Here is a 20,891-nt window from a genome sequence, read left to right as displayed (position 1 = left end):
CAGCTCCCATCAGCCGCTCCTCTCTAAGTTTGGATGAGAAAAAGCATCTTATTGGATGGCAGGGCAGGGCTGTGGTGTCAGGTGATGCAGCAGCAGCCACTACTCTCTCTATTTTCTCTCTGTGTGGAGGAATCGCTGGTCTCTCGACCCGGATGCTGTGCCACAACTATCGATAATTGTGTCCAGTGCGCAGCGCGGTAGACAGAGCAAGGGGGCGGAAATATTTCAGTACCCTTGAGGCGGACAGCTCTCCCCGGATCCACACGCTTCTGACCGCCGGGCTCCGCATCCGGGCCTGGAGGGCAGGGGGATCATAATTCAAACCTAAGATAGGGGAGGGTGTAGCCGCCACATTAAAGGCAAACACCTCCCTGTTCTTGCAAGATCGTGACCACCTGCACGCCGCTGAATCCGTAGTGGAAGTGTGAGAGACAGAGAGAGAGGGAGGGAGAACGAGAAAGGGGGGAGCAGAGCAGCATCACTACAGAGAGAGATGGCGGAGTGCGGGCGGAAGGCGCTGTCTCTCCTGGAAGCGGCCCGCTCCCGGTACGAGAGCCTGCAGATATCCGACGACGTGTTCGGCGAGTCCGGGGACGACAGCAGCGACAATCCCTTCTACAGCACCTCCGGAGACTCCGACTCCGACAACTACATAGCCGAGGTAGGCGAGGAGGAGCACCCGAAGCACCACCACCAAAAACGGCACGATAAGGAGAGCGGACACAGCTGGGGAGCAGGAGGTAGCGGGAGCAGCGGAGCCGGTCCCCCGGGCTCTCTGTCCCGTAGTCAGGCAGAGGAGGAGGGCTGGACGGAGACTCTGCAGGATGTCACCGTGCCGACGTACAAAGAGACATATGGTGAGACGTGATGCAAGACAAGATGAATAAGGTCATTTGCGCAGCGGGGAAGAAACTGGGTTTGTGGGTGTGAAGTGATTTGATGGAGGCAGACAGACAAGAGTGCTGTCCACCTTCATGCTTTTCAGGTCAGGCAGGCCATTTCTGTGGCTCTGGTGCCAAAACAGCACACAAAAGGCTATTGCTTTGGAACAACTGGAAGCTTGTTTTATTTTCGTTTGTGTGTGTGTGTGTGTGTGTGTGTGTGTGTGTGTGTGTGCGTGCATGCACCCTCCTTGTGCGCGCGTGTGTAGTGAGAGGAGCATGACACTGCATCGTTAATTGCTGTATTAAGTTAGTAGCAAACGCTTAGCCTTTGATACCTCACCCCTTGGTGCTGTGGTACACATGCTGCCCTGTGTGTGTGTGTGTGTGTGTTCATGTTTCAGGGCAGTGCAGGGACACATGCTGTTTAATTTCGAGAAACAGCATGTTGTCTCTTCTGTTTCTACACACACACACACACATGCACACACATTACATAAAGCCCAGTGTATGTATGCAGGATGCATGCACACATGTCCTCCTGCGCCAAGTGAATGAACAGAACTTGTATTAACACGAGACACAAGCTCAATGCACCCTGATTTTGGTTGCACACTTTCTCCTTGAATGTGTGGGTGTGTGTGTAAAAGGGAGACTTATGTGTGTGTTTGTGTGTGAATCGTGACAGTTAAACAGCACTGTGCACCCACACTGCTCCATCCCTCTGTCTTCCTTTGTCTCAGTCTGTCTGTGCAATAAATGCCCGAAAGCATCCTCTCACAAATTGTTCTCATGCTGTTTAAAACCCACTGCTAGCCAACATGTACCTACAGCCAGCACTGTCTCCTCAGAACACTTTATATCCATTTATCCATCACTAAGTACAGTATGCAGGGAGTGGGGGTTTGGGTTTATAGTGCAGCGCCTTCTGTCAGGCTTCGTTTGGATGTGTCCTCCTCTCCCGTCTCTTCTGCTTCAGCTGAAGCAAAGGCGATTGGTGGAAATGCCAACCTGTATCCACTGTGACATGTTGCATGTCACACTGTGGCACCCTTGGTGGTGAACCAGCATATGGCTGTAGCAGATATGGACCAAGCCCCAGTCTGCTCACCCATCGCAAACACATATGAAACACACATTGGAGCATTCATATACAAATATACAAAAGCACAAAATTGACTGTAGATAAAGTGCCATGAAGTTAAGTGAACTGCATTGGTTGTATGTAAAGTAGATTTGTTTTGCAAGATGCTCCAATGCCAACAGAAAAATGCACTTTCTCAGTACTGTTGGAGTTGTACGATGTCCAAATTGAAGGTGGTGGAACTGGTCTGTCTCTGAAAGCATGATTACTGAGCAGGACGCCAAACAAAACAGCTGTTTACTTCTGTCCACGTTACAGATTTGATCTCTCCACTCAGCCCAGTTATCCAGCTAACTTCAGTAATCCTGCTTTGTGAGACAGGGCCCAGACATGGAGTGGAGCCTATTTTGCTTATCCAAAATAATCTGAACAAAACTGAGCTGAGCCGGATACCATAAGAGGTTCTTTGGTGAGAAAAAGGTTACAGGATGTTCTGTGCTCCCATGCACATCCAGCCCTGTCCTGCTCTATTTGTTTTTGCTCTGTTGACTGAAGCTAGGGAGGCAGCAGGTGTGTCTGTCTGCTTTGTACAGTCTGGTCTGGTTAGTAAAGATACAGTTAGTGATTGTTTGCACAAGCACAGCCAAGTACGGGTGTGGTCCTGCCATCCTGCATCAGGATTGAGATGATTAAGAGGTTGCCTGACTGGATGGATGCAGGACTGCCAGGAGGCATAATCACACCTCAGTCCTCAAGTAGCCAAGAGCGTACTCTGATTTAATCGGCCTAAACTGTAAAGATTGACTGCATCCTGAGCAGCAGCATATCTACATAAATATGTTTCTCCACTGATTCTAATAGCATGGGATGGGAAGCTGCTTAAGCTAGATGAGGTTTCCACTAAGTCGGCCCATGGTGGAAATGTAATCAGTGATATTTTTATCATGTGTCTGGATTTCTCTGTCTAGCTCTCTGCCCACCTGCCTGTCTGTCGTCCTGTCCATTTCTCTGTCTATGTGTCTTACTGTCCAGCAGCGACAGTGCTGACACAGACACAGTGTTGATGTGACAGCTCCACTCCATGGAGACCGTGCACCCCGTACATAAATCATCAGCCGCCGTCAGAAAGCATCGAGTCAACCTCATACAGACTCCTTCCTGTTTTGGGTTTGTTCACAGTTACAGCGGCAACTCGTCCTTGGTTTTGAACAAGTAGCAGAAGTTTGAAACCACGCTGAGTTTTTGGCAGGCATAAATATGTGGTTAAGCCAAGGTCAGGTTTTATAGGTGATGTGTTATTTTCATCTCAGTGAGAGACTGTTTCTCCTGCAGGGCGGGGGGGGGGGGCAAACCGAGGATTATGAAGCATACATCCACATCTCAGATTATAAAACCACCTTATCATGATGTTGAAGGGAATTAAAGAGCTATTTATTCATTCACTTTGCTGAGCTCGTCTGATAGATTACTGGCACTCGCCGTATGTCAGTTCATGTGGCCGACCCTGTATTTCTGACTGTCTGTCATGTCTGCATGTTGTCTCTTAACCATTGGAGAGCCATTTGGTAAAACCATACAGTTTTACACGGAAAGTATGTGAGACTTTACACAGACTTACAAAGGAAAATTTGATAGATAGAAAGTTATTCTTATTAATATTGTGGTATATATTTCATCATATTGCCCAGTCACAGCTGGAATTTGTCTGAGAAAATAATCAGAAATAGTTGCATAAGCTTATGTGCTCTTTATGTAACTTCCGCTGAAAACTGAGCTTAAACCATGTTTCGTCTACATGAAGGGTTTATCCCCCCCACCCCATACTACACGGTAATCCCTCATTCTTAAATCCACGGCTATAAAAGCTCTACCAGGCAGATGTTTGTCCATCGACACTTGAAATACTACAACAGCTCATGAGGGGTTATACTTCTGTCTGTATGTGCAATGTAGGTGGAGTTTTGTAATGAGTAATGTGGGAAATTGATAGTGCACAGCTTCCCTTGTAATTATGTAAATGTTTGATCCAGTTTTATCAGCAATGTAGGCTGGACTGAGGATCAGCTGGAAGGGATATATACGTCTATGGACGTACTCAATGACACAGAAACAATTCCATTATCCATAAAAATGATGAATTCCTCCTCAGGTTGTATTTTTGGCTTTCTCCTGAGTTTAGCTGAGGTGAGTCATTTTGCCTCGGTGGACCTTCCATCTGAATGTCTGATGTTTTAATCGAGGAGTGGCTCACTCCGAGGAAGTCACGCTGGATTTTACATACAGCTTTCAAGTCTAATGGAATGCAAATGAGTGGATTTCGGGCCGTGCCCTGGCTACCTCTGCTGTCTTGTCCGCAAGCATCAGCTTTGTGGGAGTTTTCCTCTGCTTGTCCTCCTCCACATGTTGCTTAAACAGTGTACCAGTCTTGTACATGTTATCTTTAACTCAACATTAAAAGACTGAAGCAAAAGCCCTTCATTATTTTGGTTGCTGCCAACCACTCAGGACTAGAGAAAGGATAGAGAGAGAGTGAAAACCTTGTTCTACGCCGTTCAGAGATAATGAGATTGTGCTGTTCAATTGAGCCTGAAGTTGTTCTGCTCGACGTCCAAATCCCCTCTCACGGATCAAACAACCTTTGAGAAAATCTCTAATTTACTAGAGCAAACACATCAAGCCAGTCACTGCATTGTGTATTGATTGTGTGACTTCAATGCCACACCAAAAAGCTTACAGACGGAGAGCTTTTAAATGGGAGGTAAATGTCGCTTTCTTCTCAGTAAACTAGTGAATGACAATATATGAACAAGGGAAAATAGCTTCATAGGAAAGGAGGAAAAGTCTTTCTCGTTATCTGAAGAGACTCTGGACAGGACACACAGACTGACAGTCACTATAGCGTTAGACTGATATCATATGTGAAAGATATAAACTGTTGAATAGCTACAAAAGAATGTTTGTTTTTCATCTATTTTACCTTTTAATTACTTTAAGCTAAAGATTTAAACTGTTAATTACTTTAAGCTAACTATTTGTAGTGTTTATACCTTTGACTATCTATATTTCAACTATTTATCCATCACTTTTAACAAGCAAGTCCAAGTGTGACATCACACGCCTTTCATTCATGGCGCCCTCCTGACTCGGCTACCAGATGAGAACATGGTTTTGACTCATTGCCTGCCATGAGACTAAACGCCTGGATGTGACAAGGATCACAGTGTGGTGGCTGTCATGTTGTGTAAACTTTCTACCCGCTGCCCTGGGCTTGTGACATTCACACCAAATGCTGCTGTGCCTGCTTCGTGAAAAAGCACAACGATTATATGTAAATGTAGTATCTGCTTCTGACGGTTTAATACAATTTAAGAATACCTTGGATGCTCTCTCTGTTACCTCTTTGTTTCCTCTCTTCTTATGAGATGACAACGTATGCAAGCAAGAAACAGTTTGTATGCATCCCACACAGCCTTGACAGTGACAGCTCATCAAAATCTAATTTTTTCATTTTCTGCATAAAAGTCAATCAAATTGAATCTGTTGCCTGTTTAAAAACTGGGATTAAGTGACAGTTGTGTCTGTGATTTAGTCCATGTGGGACTCTATCTGTCAATCTGTCAATTTTCCTCTGTCATAATTTTTCATACTTTGTTTTCCTCTTTCCTGTTCTGATGCAGGCCCTGCTCAGAAGATGCCGGCCACCGCCACAGCCTTGGACTTCTTCCAGCTCTTCGTTCCGGACAATTGCATCCAAAACATGGTCACCCAGACTAACATGTATGCCAAGAAGTTCCAGGAGCGCTTCGGCTCAGACGAGGGCTGGCGTCCTGTCACAGCCCAGGAGATAAAGGCCTTCTTGGGCTTCGTCACCTCCACCAGTGTGCACCGCTGCGAGTCGGTGCTCAGCATCTGGAGCTCAGGCTTCTTCAGCAATCGGAGCATCGCCTTGAAGATGAGCCAGGCACGCTTTGAGAAGATCCTCAAGTACTTCCACATCGTGGCTTTCCGGCCGTCACAGGGAAGCAACCAGGGCCTGTACAAGATCCAGCCCTTCTTGGACTCGCTGCAGCAGTCGTTCAGCTGCACGTTCAGACCTTCACAGACACAGGTGTGTACACTCTACTCCAGGCCTGGGTCTCCCTAAAGCATCTTATAATAGGTGCTACATTCTGCATATATATCCTATTCTCCATTCACTGACATTGCCAAACTGGCATAGTAGTTTCAGCGTCAGAGGTGTTCATGTTTTGAACATTATACTTTCTATTTGCTCACACCCGGAACACACTTGTTTTTTAGGGGTCAATGAGATTTAACAGCACAGTTAACAACAACATCAAGAATTATACCTTTTATTATCTGTCATTAACTGCAGAATATTCCAAGAAATATATGAAACAACTTGATGGGGATCTATAGTTCACAAATAGTTCATATAGTTCATGAGACATTTTAAGTTTAAATATATGCAAAATGTGTTGTTGTACATTTATATACATGCACTTTTGATACAGTGATACAGCTAAGCTAGCTATTTGCTCTCGAAGTAGGGCGAACCAACTAAATAGCTCCCACAAGGAGTCTCAGTCTGAAGCAGTCTACACAGCAAGTATTTGGGTAAAGCACTCTTTTTTAACAGACTTCCCCTCCAGAGAACTTACTTTTCAGTCACTTGACTGTATGCATTAGATCTACATTTATGCAACTGGGGCAGTGGAGCGCCAGCCTTGCTACTCTATTTTGGGTGGGCTGGAGTTTATTCAACTCCTACATTACTTTCCTCTCTGGATGAACAGCAGCATTGCAAATTTTAAAAGACCAACGAGTAAACAACATGTTTGAAGTAGAATCTGTTAAATCCCATATCATTGTTATGCTCTTGTCCAACTTGATTACTGTATTATCTGTATGTGAGGGCAAAAGAAGAAAACTATGCAAAGAAATTTGCTCTTTTTGAGCAAAGAGACAGTAGCAATCACTCAACCTTGTTTACTTCAACCTGATGGAAAATCAAGCATGAAATGTGTCTAATTAATAGCAGCGTGCTGTGGCAATTCACTGAAGGAATCATAGCATGTCATTTGCTCCTGATTGGCCATATTCTACCAAGTTTAATTTTTACTTACCACTGACTCATGAAAATGATTGCCATAAAAATCACATAAAAACAACAAACTGTTTGGTTTGTTATTGGAGGGCATAGCATTGCTTCTGCTTCATTTAAGGGCTTTTCTCATTCGGCTTCATGTTCCTCCATAATAAAATAATCATGTACATGTTCTCCCAACCAGAATCTGGTTAGGAGGAGGGCACCAGGGGTGGCTAATCATATTCCAGTGGGGTCTGGTGCCACCCCTGCAGTCACTGTCGAGCTCTTAAAAATTAATGAATTTCTGGGAAGTAGTTGATTAAATTGCTTTTCGTCTTTCTGGAGAATGAGTGCTATAACATCATCTTCATTGTGAAAGATGATGCCGGTGCTGTGATGCATTTGGGAATACAGGCTCTTAACAACAACCCCCCTCCTCATATCACATCCACATCTCATTCAGCTCATGTCATTTTACCGACAAAATAGTTTGAATGTAAATGTCGACGAGTTAATTTCAATGTGAAGTAGTAAAAGGTTTGGTGAGCTACGGTTTCATGTTAGTGCTCTCTATCCACCTAGATCTAAAAATGACTAAACTATAACAATGAGGACAGACCGGCTTTCAGACAGCATGTGTGTGTGTCGTTAGCAGTGACAGGGTACATGTGTATCTAGGCCAGTTTGTTTTATGTTAGTTTTCTGTGCCAGGGGCAGAGAGTGGGCCCAGATAGTGAGAGTGGGACAGACTGAGACTGTTGCTCCACAGACAATGGAAAAGTAATTTACCCTTTTAATGACTGACGCAGAAGGAAGGAAAGAGGTTGACGCAGTGGTTTGAGTTTAGGCTGCAACTAATGATTATTTTTCTCAATTAACAATGAATCATTCAGTCTATAGAGTGTCAGAAAATAGCAAAAAAAATGGCCATTACAATTTCCAAAAGCCCATATTTAGTTGACATATTTAGTACCAACAGTCCAAAATCCAATATTTAGTTTGATATTACAGACGAAAAGCAGAAAATATTTACATTTAAAAGACAAAAGAATTTTGGGCCTTCAAAAATGATAATTGTGATTATCAGAATAACAAGTAATTCATTTTTCTGCTGATCAACAAATCAACTGTCAAGAAATGAACAAAGGGAGGGAACTGGGTAGTCAAAATTCTGGTTTATATACAGGATATTTCTCTGCATGTGAGTCTGTGTGACCTGGATTTATCTGCCACTAAGCATTATTCAACATGGTGTGTGTGTGTGTGTGTGTGTGTGTGTGTGTGTGTGTGTGTGTGTGTGTGTGTGTGAATATGAGCGCTAACGTGTGAATATCAGTGCTGAATATTAGCATGTTATGTCAGCTCCTTCTAACAGCGATGCATCACATTTGCGGTGTCAGTCTGGCAGTTTTGCAGTCGCTACGATGATCTGTTGACATTGCTTTGTATTGATTTGCAAGTGTAAAATCTTTGAGAGCATTTGTCGCAGTCCTCACAGAAGATCCCCTGCAAGACAGCAAGTGAGTGGATAGATGGATTTTCTTCCTCCCTTTGTCCAATAGAGGATTAGTGAATCCATGCAAATGATTTACCGGAAGCGCTCATGTGCAGATGTAACCACCTTGATTTCAGCTGTTAAGGTGTTGAGAAATATCTGGTCAAGAGAAACGTGCTGCAGCTGATGTGCTAATGTGGCAGCTACAGGATGAGATATATTTCTTAAAAGCCCATTGTGGTTTGGGTGATGTCATCCATGCAAAGGCTAGATAGTCTCATTAGTTTTCCACTTGTTTAATCCATAACGCCATATTTGACTTGGAAATGCCTTGTTGCTCTCGGTCCTAGAGCAGGAGAGAGCTCTTGATGAGGAGGAGGTGGAAGGAACAGCTGAGAGAAATTTGAAATGCAAATATTTGTTGTGTGGTTGAAAGCGTCTCTGGGAAATATCTGGCCCGGTTTTAGGTGAATTGCGCTGGTTTAATCGTCCAAGAAAGGGTTAGAAAATATTTGGTTTTGTGTGTTCTGTTATGCTTTTATTTGTGAAAGTGTGCCAGTTTTTGATTTTCTTTAATCCTCATTGTGAAATTCATCCTCAGTATCTGACCCAACCCATCATCTATATAGACATATTGAGCATACCATCATATTCAGTTCATACATATACAAGAGGAAGAGGGCACAGTTCCCCCTACTTTTGAAATATACTTTGACATTTATTGCATTATGTTCATCAGTTTGATGGTAAGATTGGCATGTCCATGTGCAACCTTTTTTGATGTCTCCACTGACGGCCCAAAACGCAAAGATACTCAGTTCACTATCTTGGGGGAAATAACAAAGCTGTTTTTTACATTCGAGAAGTTGAAGTGAATTTCTGGAATTTTTGCTTGAAAAATGATTACTCGATTTTCAAAATTGTCGCAGATTCATTTTTTGAAGATGAATTGACTAATTGTTTCAGCTTTACTCTGGAGTGATTGTTGTAAATCATAAAAGCATGTTGATAACTTGAAACTGTGTCTCTATTATATTTGTATGTATTTATTTTCCATCATATTTAAATTTTGATCAATTTGCACCATGATTAGCAGACAGCAGAACCACTGTTTTGTTGTGATAACTTCCTTGTTTTTCCTCCAGGGCCCCCTGAGTTTACTGCACCAGGCAAAATTCACACTCAAGTTGCCTGTTTTTCTCTATGTTGCCACTTAGGACAAAGTTTGTCATGCCTTGTCTATTTGTTTTAGATGTATTTTTTATTTTGTCTATTTTTCATGTGGTTTGGTCCGAAGTGAGAATAGTCAAGCACAGAACATAAAAGTGCTGTCTTTACTTTGTTCATTTGGGTCGTTGTGGAAAGAAAGATGTAGACAGACAGAGGGGGATAACATAAAATCAAAAAGTGAAAAACAAAGCAACAACTGAAACTAAATAAAGTGAAACTGACACGATAGAAGGCATTTTTCTGAAGGTGTTTTGCAGACAGTTGCACAGTTAAGAGCGTGTTTCTGCTGGGAACGGTGTTTTTTCCAACACATACAAGACTTGTGAGGATCTTCGATTGGCTGCCTTGTCTCTCTGACCCTTAGCTTAATGTTACATCATACGCAACCTCACTCTTATCCCTCACACGAAAATACTTCTTTTCTCCTTTGTTAAGGCCAGCTATTTTTCCAGCAACACGCCTTGTACTTTACGTGTGACATGGTTATATAAAAATCCACATGTGCAGTAACATGTGTGTTTCCAGGTTCTTCATGAGCCCTTGATAGACGAGGATCCAGTGTTCATCACCACCTGTACGGAAAGAGAGCTGAGGAAGAGGAAGAAGAGGAAGTTCAGCCTCTGGGTCCGACAGTGCACCTCCACCGGATTCATCTGTCAGGTAGCAGCACACACTGCTCAGTGTGTGTGTGTGTGTGTGTGTGTGTGTGGGAAGTAGGAGTGAGATGAGATGAGAGAGAAAAGAGTGCAGGTTTGTTGGTTTGCTATGAGGGAATTTGAATTTTAATCTGCTGCTTTCAAGCGTCATGGCAGAAATCTAATATTTTACATTAAAAATGCAAAAAAATAAAATAAGCCTTTCGTGAAACTTTGATCTTCACCAAATTTGTTGGTTGCCTTATTTTGCATTCAGCCAATCGCGTGTCGTCACTACAAAGAATAAAGTCACTTTTCAAATATTCCATATGAACATTTGCAGGCTTTACTTTGATTTAAAAAAAAGGATCAAACTCGTCTTGAAACGAGAAATACCTTCTGGGCCAAAGTATTGGTTGTCAGATTTGTCTTGTTTTAGAGTAGAATAGCTACTGGCTCAGGATCAGATCTGTGTTGTCACATCTCAGGCAGGCAGAGCTGCTCTGCTCACTAACAACCTTGCCCTTACTGCAACCTTCCACTCCTACGTCGTTTGTTTATGTAACACCACCATTTAACTGGGCCCGGCACTGCAGGAGGACTGACAGACCTGTCCGACTCTGACCATTACAGAGGACAGAGGGGAAAACATTAGAAAGGGGTTTGCTTGGTGACAAGTGATTGAGTCAACCTCCTAACTACTGTACTGCCCAGTATCTGTGAGACAGGATGCCCAGCCAGACTGTCAGTGTCATTTTCCCTCCAGAATGCAGGTCGTTAAAGGGATTTTTTATCACTGTATAAATGTTGTGCAGGACTTCCATCCAGGCACCCACACACACACACACACACACACACACACACACAAACATTTGCACTATGTTGAAGAGGACCTTCACTGACATAATGCATTTACCTTCAGTGGTATCTAGCTATACAGCTTTCTGACAATACCTCTGGATTTATTTGTCCATTGTTTTGAGATATCTGCCACTGAGGTTTCTCCATCTGCCCCAATACAATAAACATACTACTGAACTGAAGACAATCAGAATCTGTGCTGACCATCGTGGTGGTTGGTGATGTGTTCACTTACTGTACGTACTGAAGTGCCTTTGCAGTCGCTTGGCTTAGAATAAAGTGAACTAACTAAATAGTCAGTAACTATGAATATTTAAAGTGAACTGAATGAAACAATTTGTATCACCAAGTGATTCATAATTTACACTTAAACAGTCCCTTTTAGCCTTGACTCTCTAACTGAAGTAACATCTCTGAACACTCATAATATAACAGCAACATGTCACCCAGTCCATTACAGTATATAATCATCAGAAACAGGAGTGTCAGTAAAGCATGCTAGCTTTTCTTGACCCAGTGACAAACTTAACCAGGCTTTTGGATAAATCGGGAAGGACGTACAGCAATACAATAATACAAGGTTGTAAAGAAAGGACTCTCACTGCACAGAACCCATAAATAGATCAATCTCAGGCATAAGACTACGCTGCAGGGGGAAGTGTTTCCTCCTTGAGCCTGGATGTAGTCCAGAATCACATTAGTGGAGAGAGGACCACCCATGAGCAGAATTTTAATTTGCCTATTTCTTTTTGTCATCATTGGGTTATATCAGATACAATAAGTGGTAATCTAACAATTCATCATTTTGCTTATAATCCCAAACTTCTGCATAAAACGAGTTACGCGTAAGAAGCATCACAGTCTGTCATTCAGCGCTATATTCCATTATCCCATCCATTTAACAAATAAGCATTATCAGTCACACTGACTGTGGCCATTTGGCAGTCGCTCGGTCTTTACCAGTCAGCTGTACGCTGATGTGTGTCTGCACTGAGATCTTCTCTCTCTAAATGAATTGTGTCAAGGGAGAGAAAAAAAAATCTAGGAAATAAAACAAGTTAATGGAGCGAATCAATGAGATTCCATTAGCCAGCGCACCACACAGGGATATACAAACACACACACATGGAGGCATGGACTGACCACTTAGTGTAATAGCTGAAGGCCTGACGTAGACGCTGGCTAATCAGGCTAATGCCGTGCAGCTCGTGAACAACAGCAGGATTGTGAGTGTTAGAAGAACACTGGACTGTTTGTGAGTGTGCATTTCTGTTTACATTTGATAATGGCATCGTGTACCAGTGTGTTCAGCGAAGTAACACAGTTCAGTCCCCCGTGATCCAGAGCAACATATATGGCCAGAATATTTATGGCCTCTAGTGGGCGCTCTTAAAACATTTCTGCGATCCACTAACAGTTTGGAGATTGCATCTATTTTGGGAAATTTTGAAAAGATAGGGCCTAATTTAAACTGTCAAAATTTACTATTCAGATTACCATGAAATATACTGAGCACATTCATGTTCTCCAGGGGATGAACTCTTTTGTTTTTGAATTTGAATTTGAATTTTGGACACTTCATAAGCTTTCTTCTTGCACCAACATCAGGCCAAAATGTAATTTTTTGGACCTTTTGTGCCTTTATGACAGCATGTGATGTCTCAACCTAGCGTATTTCCCATAAATGTGGCCAGTGGGACTGTATGGGTCATGCTAACTTTGCACTCACCACCTACATTGTAGAAAATCAGAGGAACTAGGACTCGCACCAAAAAATATATTTATCAGGGGAAGCTGTGCGAGCCTCCTACAGCTTTTTAAATCAACAGGATTTTTACGTGAATCATTTCAAAACCTTGTCTCTGAGTCAGACCGAAATACAACAGAGGTGGTGAGTGCAAAGTTAGCACAACCCATACAAAATAAATGATATATGCCAGGTTAAAAAATACCACAGCTTTCGTTTAAGCCACGAGAACACCCCAAAATGTATCTTTATACATCAGATATTTCATACTCTAATCGGCATATTACTATGAAATAACTTCATGGCCTTTTCTCTTGCGCCACCTCAAGACAACATGCTGTTTGTTCCATCACACAGTTTTATATAATGAACATTTCAGCCTCCAGAGTGTTTAGACAACAGCTGCAGGATTTTCTAACCTAGAGAACAATAAAATAGTGCTTTAGGGAAAACTGAAATGAAGCTTGCTAGTTCTATATCTGCTTTATCTGCATGTCCTGTCTCTTTCCTCCCACTCTGCAGATCTCAGTCCATCTGAAGGACGGCCAGGGTACAGACGGTCTGGCCACCTTGAAGAACAAGCCTCAGCTCCACAGCCTCGTTGCCAAGCAGCTCTGCCAGAACATCTCTGGCAAGAACACCATCGTCTTCACCGGGCCGTCCATCACGAGCCTCAGCCTCTTCACCGAATTCAGCAAGCAAGGTACACAAAAAAGTTGCAACAGCAGATATTGTATCTGTATCGGTGTGTCTCCTCCATGCTGCCTAAGATAAAACACTCTTTTCTTTTCCTATCTTCCTGCTTCTCCAGCCTCCTCCTCTGTCATCTCTTGTCCTTTTCCTCCTCCCTCGTTTTTCTGCTTTGATGTACAGATTGTAATCACTCTGCTCATCTCATCTCCGATCTTGCATTTTTTATTCGTTTATTATGGTGTGGTGACAGCATCCCCAGGCTAAACAGCACAGAGAGGAAGACAGTCTGTTGCATTTCACCTAAAAATGAGACTTCACAGCTCTACAGGGTTCAGTTAGAATAATCTATTTTCTTTTCTTCATCTGTCCTTGGGAACATGGGAATGTGTGAAAGCACAAGAATGCCTCGGTCACACTCCACTCATAAGTCAATGAAAACATAGGCCAGTAGATTGTATTTGTCTGACATGTTGTAACTCCAACTTGCCTTTTTTTCTCAGCTAGGAACTTAAAAGTTTCTAAAAGAAGATAAAATGCAAAGAAAATGGCCATTTTTTCTAAATGCTAAAAACGAGTCAAGCAAACTTGCCACTGGTGTGACATCTCTTCCTGATATTCACATTCATGACTAGAAAATTCCTGAAACGAGGAGAAATTGCACTGAAAAGAAGAGGAATTACATCACTAAATGCTTTTTTTTCTTTTAAGAAAAATGCATCTTGACGACTGAATCTTACACTAAGTGAATCGTTGAGATGGATGTTTTTTTTGCTGTTCAACCAACATCGACCATAACAGCCCCGGGATTGCACTGCAGTTGCACAATAAATCATGGAAGATTCAGTAGGCAGTGTTTCGCCTTGTCACAGCTCAAAAAATCAATATGTGAAGTGGACACTTTAGTGGACACCATGTAACATCTGACAACTGGAAATTCTGAATCCAAACAGGTTTTTTTGTCTTACTGTTAATGTCTCAGTATGTGATATTTTGTCAGAAGGTGTTGCAAAAGCAGAAAGAAGAAAATTGTTTTGGAGGAAATGGTGGTATTTTATGCTGGTAATCCATCTTTGCAGCAGGTTTCCACAGAGCTCTGATTTTCATGCTCATTATACCAAAGGCAACTTATTATAAAAGCATAATCCTATTGTTGAAGGGTGACTCACATTTGGATTCTCTTCACTGACCTGTTTTCGTCTTTCGTAATAATTATAGCAAATGTGGGACAATGTCATCATGCCATAAAAGGCTAAAAGTGAGAACAAAAACGGATCCGTCTCCTTTAAAGATATCATCAGCACAATTTGGAAATTAAAAAGTTTCTACTTTCCCGTTATCACAAATGCTCTTTCACTAAACAGTAACAGAAGAGCAATTTCAAACTCAACCGGGCAGAGCTGCATTACGCCAAGTAAAGAAAAACAAGTCCGGAGATATAATCAATATTTTGTCATCCTAATTGGGTGAAGCTACCACGAGGCATTCAGCCGGAAAAAGATTCAGTTCTGAGCTTGTGAAGGCATTGTCCGACATTTTTCTTTCAAATTTATCATGCTGGATTAATTAACTGGAGTTAATTACCCTGCACTCCTCTGCAGCACTTACTGTGGACACACACACACACACACACATATATGTGCTACACAGATAGCAATCGTTCTCCAAGTTGAGAGCATTAACGAATCAGCAGCAGTCAGCCACATGATTGTTTCTCCGCTGCTCATTCATGTAAGAAATAAAGAAATGTCTGTGAAAAGAAAGAGATGACATATGGAGGAGAAGAAGTGGTACAGCTGTGAGAGAGATGAACAGTCCACAGTGGTTTGTTCTGTGAGTTTCACATCAGAAGCAGAATGCATGAAAAGCACAGTAAATGCACAGGAGTTACTGCAGGGATGGGTGAAACTAGGGCCGCAACTAACTGATTAATTGATGAACTTTTTGTCCTATAAAATGGCAGAACAAAGTGAAAAATGCCCTTCACAAGACAAGCCCTCAGCGATGTCATCAAATTGCTTGTTTTGTCTGACCAACAGTCCAAAAACCCAAATATATTTCATTTACAATCACACATGATGAAGAAAATCAACTAATACTCTGATTTGAGAAGCTGGACCTTCAGGGAATGTTTGGCATTTTTGCTTAAAAAATGACTTAAACAATTAAACGATTATCAAAATACATGCCAATCGACTACTCGTTCCAGCTCTGTATAAAAATGTTACATCGTTTATGTTAGCAGGGCTGCAACTAACAATTACCTTCATTTAATTTCTTCTTCTTGTTGTGACCGACCAACAGTGCAAAACGCAGAAATATTTAGTTTAATATCATAGAAAACCACCAAATATTCATATTTGAGATTCTCAAATATGAATATTTGCAACCAGGAAATAAATTATTAACCAATTATCAAAATGGTTGCCAATGAATTTTTTATTGATCGACTAATGGAATAATCTACTATTCTTTTCATCTTTAGTTTGTACCGTTTGGAATACTATCTATAGTTAATAAGTGCCTATGCAGTATATTTCTCTGTACCAGTGGAAGTAATTTATACAAATGTTAACATGTATTCGTCCTTCTCCAGATATCTACTGTTGTGGTCTGCTGAGCACCAGGAAGAGCGACTGCACAGGCTTACCACAAAGCATGCTGGTCTGCGGCTCCACACCAGCGCAGCGCGGCCAATCACGAGTGATGATGAAAGGCAGCATGTCACTGATCAGCTGGTACAACAAGGGACACTTCAGGTTCCTCACCAACGGTTACTCCCCAACAAAACAAGGTAAACACTGCTCTGATGCACCCAGAACTAAAACTCCAAAAGTATGTTTGTAGTTTATAATTGTAGGAAACCACAAATGTGCTTTGATATTTCAAAAGTCTTTGCTGGCTGCCATTAATCTGAGAGTTTTTCAGTGAAAATAAGGGTAGCTGTGCTGTCGTTTCTGGATGCAACTTACCATCGTTAAGCATCCGTGTCAGGGAAAATCAATGAGAGCTTCTAATCCATGATAATCCATTTCCAGGAGGCGACAGGATCATGATATTCCCCTCCTCTTATAGCATAATCCACTCTCCATTGAACAGTTTTGTTAGCTTTTAAACCTAGTTGAAGGGCTGCAGTGTGTTTGAGCTCTTTGAACGAAGAGAGTGGAGGCGAAGCCCCAGATCAATTAAAGTGTTATTATCCAATATTGATTTTCTGTCCCCTCTGCGTGTTTGTGTGCAAGTGTTTTTCACTCAACAAAATCCCAACAATAACTACGTTTCTTTTCTTATTATGACGCATATAATAAAACCAAACCAAGGTTAGTGATTATTATGTGGGCAATTTTATATAATTAACTCAGTGGTAACTGAAGCTCAATAGCCATCATTAATGTTATTAGTTACGTCTGTGCATTTCCTGCTGTGCAAGTCAAAATGTCTGCTGTGAAAAAGGCCCATTAAACAAAGCAGCTCACCAGAGACCAAAGAACAAGGAGACCAGCTAAAAACATAAATAGTAACGGGGCGCACCTGGGCAGCCTCCCTCGTGTAAAAGAGTGCTTCTTTTCCTCTCCCTTGTCTGGCTGTTGGCCAGGTGACCACAGAGTCTGGAGAGAAAATGAGTCCCTTCAGTGGGATCTCGTTTCTCTGCCGCATGTCTCTCACTCTCTGTCTGTGGCATGTGTGTTTGTGGCAGGTATGATCATTAAGAGGAAAAGTGGGGAGATCCCATGTCCCTTGGCTGTTGAGGCCTTCGCCGCACACCTCAGCTACATCTGCAAATACGACGACAAGTACAGCAAGTATGTACAACATTTTTACTAAATATCTTGCAGTGTGTTCATGGTGACTAGAAGCCTGAATCAGTCCAATTTTAGACGTAACCTGACATATTCTGCCCTTAAAGCGAAAAATGTTTTATTCATAAACAATGAAACACACCCTTCCATAAACAGGAATTTGGCAGATACATCCTTACTTGGTCAGTTGCTGACTCAATGTGTGTGCCATTATCCTGTTTGTATAGTGGAGTGTTAACTTCATTCATTCATTTAATAGAAAACCTTTGAATGAGAATGATTCTGGAGTAAGCAGCTATTGATCTCCCACAGGTACTTTATCTTCCATAAGCCCAACAAGACCTGGCAGCAGGTGTTCTGGTTGAGCATCAGCATCGCCATCAACAACGCGTACATCCTCTACAAGATGTCTGACGCCTACACGGTTAAACGCTACAGCCGAGCGCAGTTTGGAGAGAGACTGGTCAGGGAGCTGCTGGATTTAGACGACTGCTCCCCCACACAGTGAGGAGGAGGAAGAGGACAGCAGGAGCGCACAACACAAACGCATATACACAAACACAATCCCCACACACACATTTACACTCTTCATTACGGCTGTACAGACTCCGCAGTCTGTGTCTGTGTGATGATACTGAAGCAGTGCCAAGCCTATGTCTCTCTTCCTCTAGTTGTTTTCTGTGGTACTGTAAATATTCATTAACACACGACTGCACACGACACAGTAGAGAATCATGAGCCATGGGACGGTTCACATGCCTCAACTGCAACTTTTAACCACACAGATTTACTAAGGATTTGCAGCAGGAGCTATTTCACAAGCAGAGATGCACGCGGGAACAATGACACCGGGGAAAATTCATCCTTAAATGATGTCAGCTTCAAGTTTTAACTCCTATCAAAAAGTGAAATTATTGATATGAGCCTGAATCTCCCGCGTGAGTGTTCAAACGTGTACTCAACAGGCTAAAAGGCTACACGTAGCTAGATATTTACACTCTGCAAAAACACCTGTGACCCCCGTAACAAAAGCTTAGTAAACCTGGACTATGATGTGTTCACACGCTGCATGCATAAAGAATCTGGATTGTGATGTTCTCTTGTTCAGTGTGAAAATGATTTCTGCTCCAGGTGGGTTTTGAAACTTTTTTTTGTGTGTGTGTATGTATTTAGCAAGTGGAACTGCCATTTGTGTGCGCGGCGTTGAGCCTGAGGATGTAAATGTACGGCTATTGTGACCCAGATGCGTTGTGTTGCTGCATACTGTACTCGCCAGAGGAAGACTGTCAGGTGACGTGAAGCCACACCCAGCAGTGTGCCATCAATTCACAGCCTCCCACTCCAAAAGAGCCCGGAAAAGAGTTTAAAGAGACTTGGTTTCTGATGTCTTAAACTAAAACTCTGAAACCCCAATTTTATAAATATATTCATGAGAAAAAAGGCAAAAATTCGAGAGTTTAACACCCACTTCAAATCAGTGAGAAGAGCACCGACAAAAACATAAATGCATACATTTCTGTGAAACTGTTTCGACTTTGTGCTCATGTAGGATCACGTCGCTCATAGTTGCTCAACACTTTTAATGGCCGATAAACTCATCTTTATTTGTCTTTTATTATTACTCAAGTATTTAACTGTACTTTGGCTTTGCAGGGCCGAACACGTTCAAATGTTAAGTAAGCCAGCGTTGCTAGGCAACGAGTACGATCTTGGCCAGTGCGCAGGGGATTGGATAATATTGCTTGGCAAGATTAAGTCCAGGAAGTAAAAACTGACTCACTGGTGGCTTATAAGATGTCCCAGAAAACCAAATGTTACAAGAAATCGTAATGTAGATAAAAGGCTTTGGGGGCTGTGACTGTGACGGCACCCCTGGTCTCAAATCAGCACCAAACTCTCGCCAGGAACTCGTCTTTTGCAAAAGTGACACATAATTTTATAACTGGATAATTACTATTCATGAAAACATTTGCAAGTAATAACTCCCGTGGATATACTGTCTATTATGTATGTCTGTAGAAAAATCTGTTTCATCCAATACCTTCTCGTCTCAAATGGAAGCATGGATACTTAGTGTGAATGTTGCTTTCTTCCAGTGGCACATTTCTTGCCAAGTAACAGATTTAAACCTGCCATCTGGGCTCAAGCCAACAGAAGTGTGAGTGGAGAGGCAAGCGTTTATCTTATTATAACACACTTACTGTCTTCAGACCATATAACTATACCACACTGCTGTCTGTAGCTTTAACGAGGACTCCACAGTCCACTTTGCTTTGCTTAACATGTCACACATGTTATTGTCATGCTGGGATCACGTCATGGAGATTTTAAGTGAAAGATTTTGATGTGTGCTTGCTCAATCAGCATGGTTCGATGTGTGAATACATATTACAGTAAGATGTCAGTCTTGAGGCTGGTACAGCAGAGATGTCGAGTGGTTCGCTGGCTCATGCACTTTCCCCCGTCACGGTCTTGCACTTTGAGGAGAGTTGTAAAGTTAGCAACATGTTTATTAGATTATCCTTTTTAGTTATGATTTGAACCCAATGATAGTATGCACTGCTCTCAGAAAAAATATGAATAGATAAGTTCTGTAAATATACGTAGATAAATGATATGGACTATATAAAAAAAAAAAAAAAGAAATAATTAATGACTATAACCAAAACAGAAAAGATTTCCACTGTAGATTTAGAGTACAAGGTACAGTATGTGTGTGTATATATTGTTTACAAATTACTGTGAGTGTATGTCCATAATCACTTTGTCACTGAGACTCAAGATTGTGATTTTTTTAACTTTTTCACTAATCCAAAGCATCGTTGTTGTCATTGTTGCTCTTGTGTGTGTGTGTGTGTGTGTGTGTGTGTGTGTGTGTGTGAGAACCACTGAATGTTGTCGTCATGTGTCTAATCACTGTTCACCTTGAAGTAACACTGCTAATCTTAGGAGGCACCCCTGTCCTGTCATGTAGCTGTCAACTCATGATTTTAATACAATATTTGATATCGACAAATCACACACTCGTTTAGTATGAAATCGATTGGATTGTATTATTGAAATGAGGTTGAAGCTGTGGCCATTTTAAAAACCCGTTCTGCGTGTTAGACTGCATGTGTCCTATATTGGTGATTAAAGGAAAAATACACACTACTAAAAACTCTTGAAACAGTTTAAAGAGTAACTGAATGTGATGTCACAGTGTACTGACACTCCCTGGAGTACACTTCTACACCACTGTAGGTGAGGCTTTAACCCACTGGGTATCGACAGGTATCGCACCCTGCAATTCTTGTTTGATGGTGTATTTTTTTCATATTCCCATTAATAACTGGCTCCCATTAATAAATGTGGACAATGTAATATTTCCAGTGCAACT

At 41.9% G+C, this 20,891-nt stretch overlaps 1 protein-coding gene across 2 annotated transcripts; it reads left to right on the top strand.

Annotated features, from left to right (window-relative positions):
• Nucleotides 1-493: 493 nt before the first annotated feature.
• On the top strand, nt 494-18,020 carry pgbd5 (piggyBac transposable element derived 5). Of its 2 annotated transcripts, XM_070916615.1 has the most exons (8): nt 494-675; nt 727-857; nt 5,643-6,073; nt 10,305-10,439; nt 13,545-13,725; nt 16,309-16,506; nt 17,410-17,515; nt 17,825-18,020. In XM_070916615.1, the coding sequence occupies exons 1-8, from the start codon at nt 494-496 to the stop codon at nt 18,018-18,020; spliced, it is 1,560 nt and encodes a 519-aa protein (XP_070772716.1). The 2 variants fall into 2 exon arrangements, with proteins under 2 accessions (XP_070772716.1, XP_070772715.1); XM_070916614.1 differs by having other exon boundaries at nt 494-857.
• Nucleotides 18,021-20,891: the final 2,871 nt, after the last annotated feature.

Source organism: Enoplosus armatus, chromosome 12 (assembly GCF_043641665.1).
Source record: "Enoplosus armatus isolate fEnoArm2 chromosome 12, fEnoArm2.hap1, whole genome shotgun sequence".
Lineage (NCBI taxonomy): Eukaryota > Metazoa > Chordata > Actinopteri > Centrarchiformes > Enoplosidae > Enoplosus > Enoplosus armatus.
This window is presented reverse-complemented; position numbering and strand designations above follow the sequence as displayed.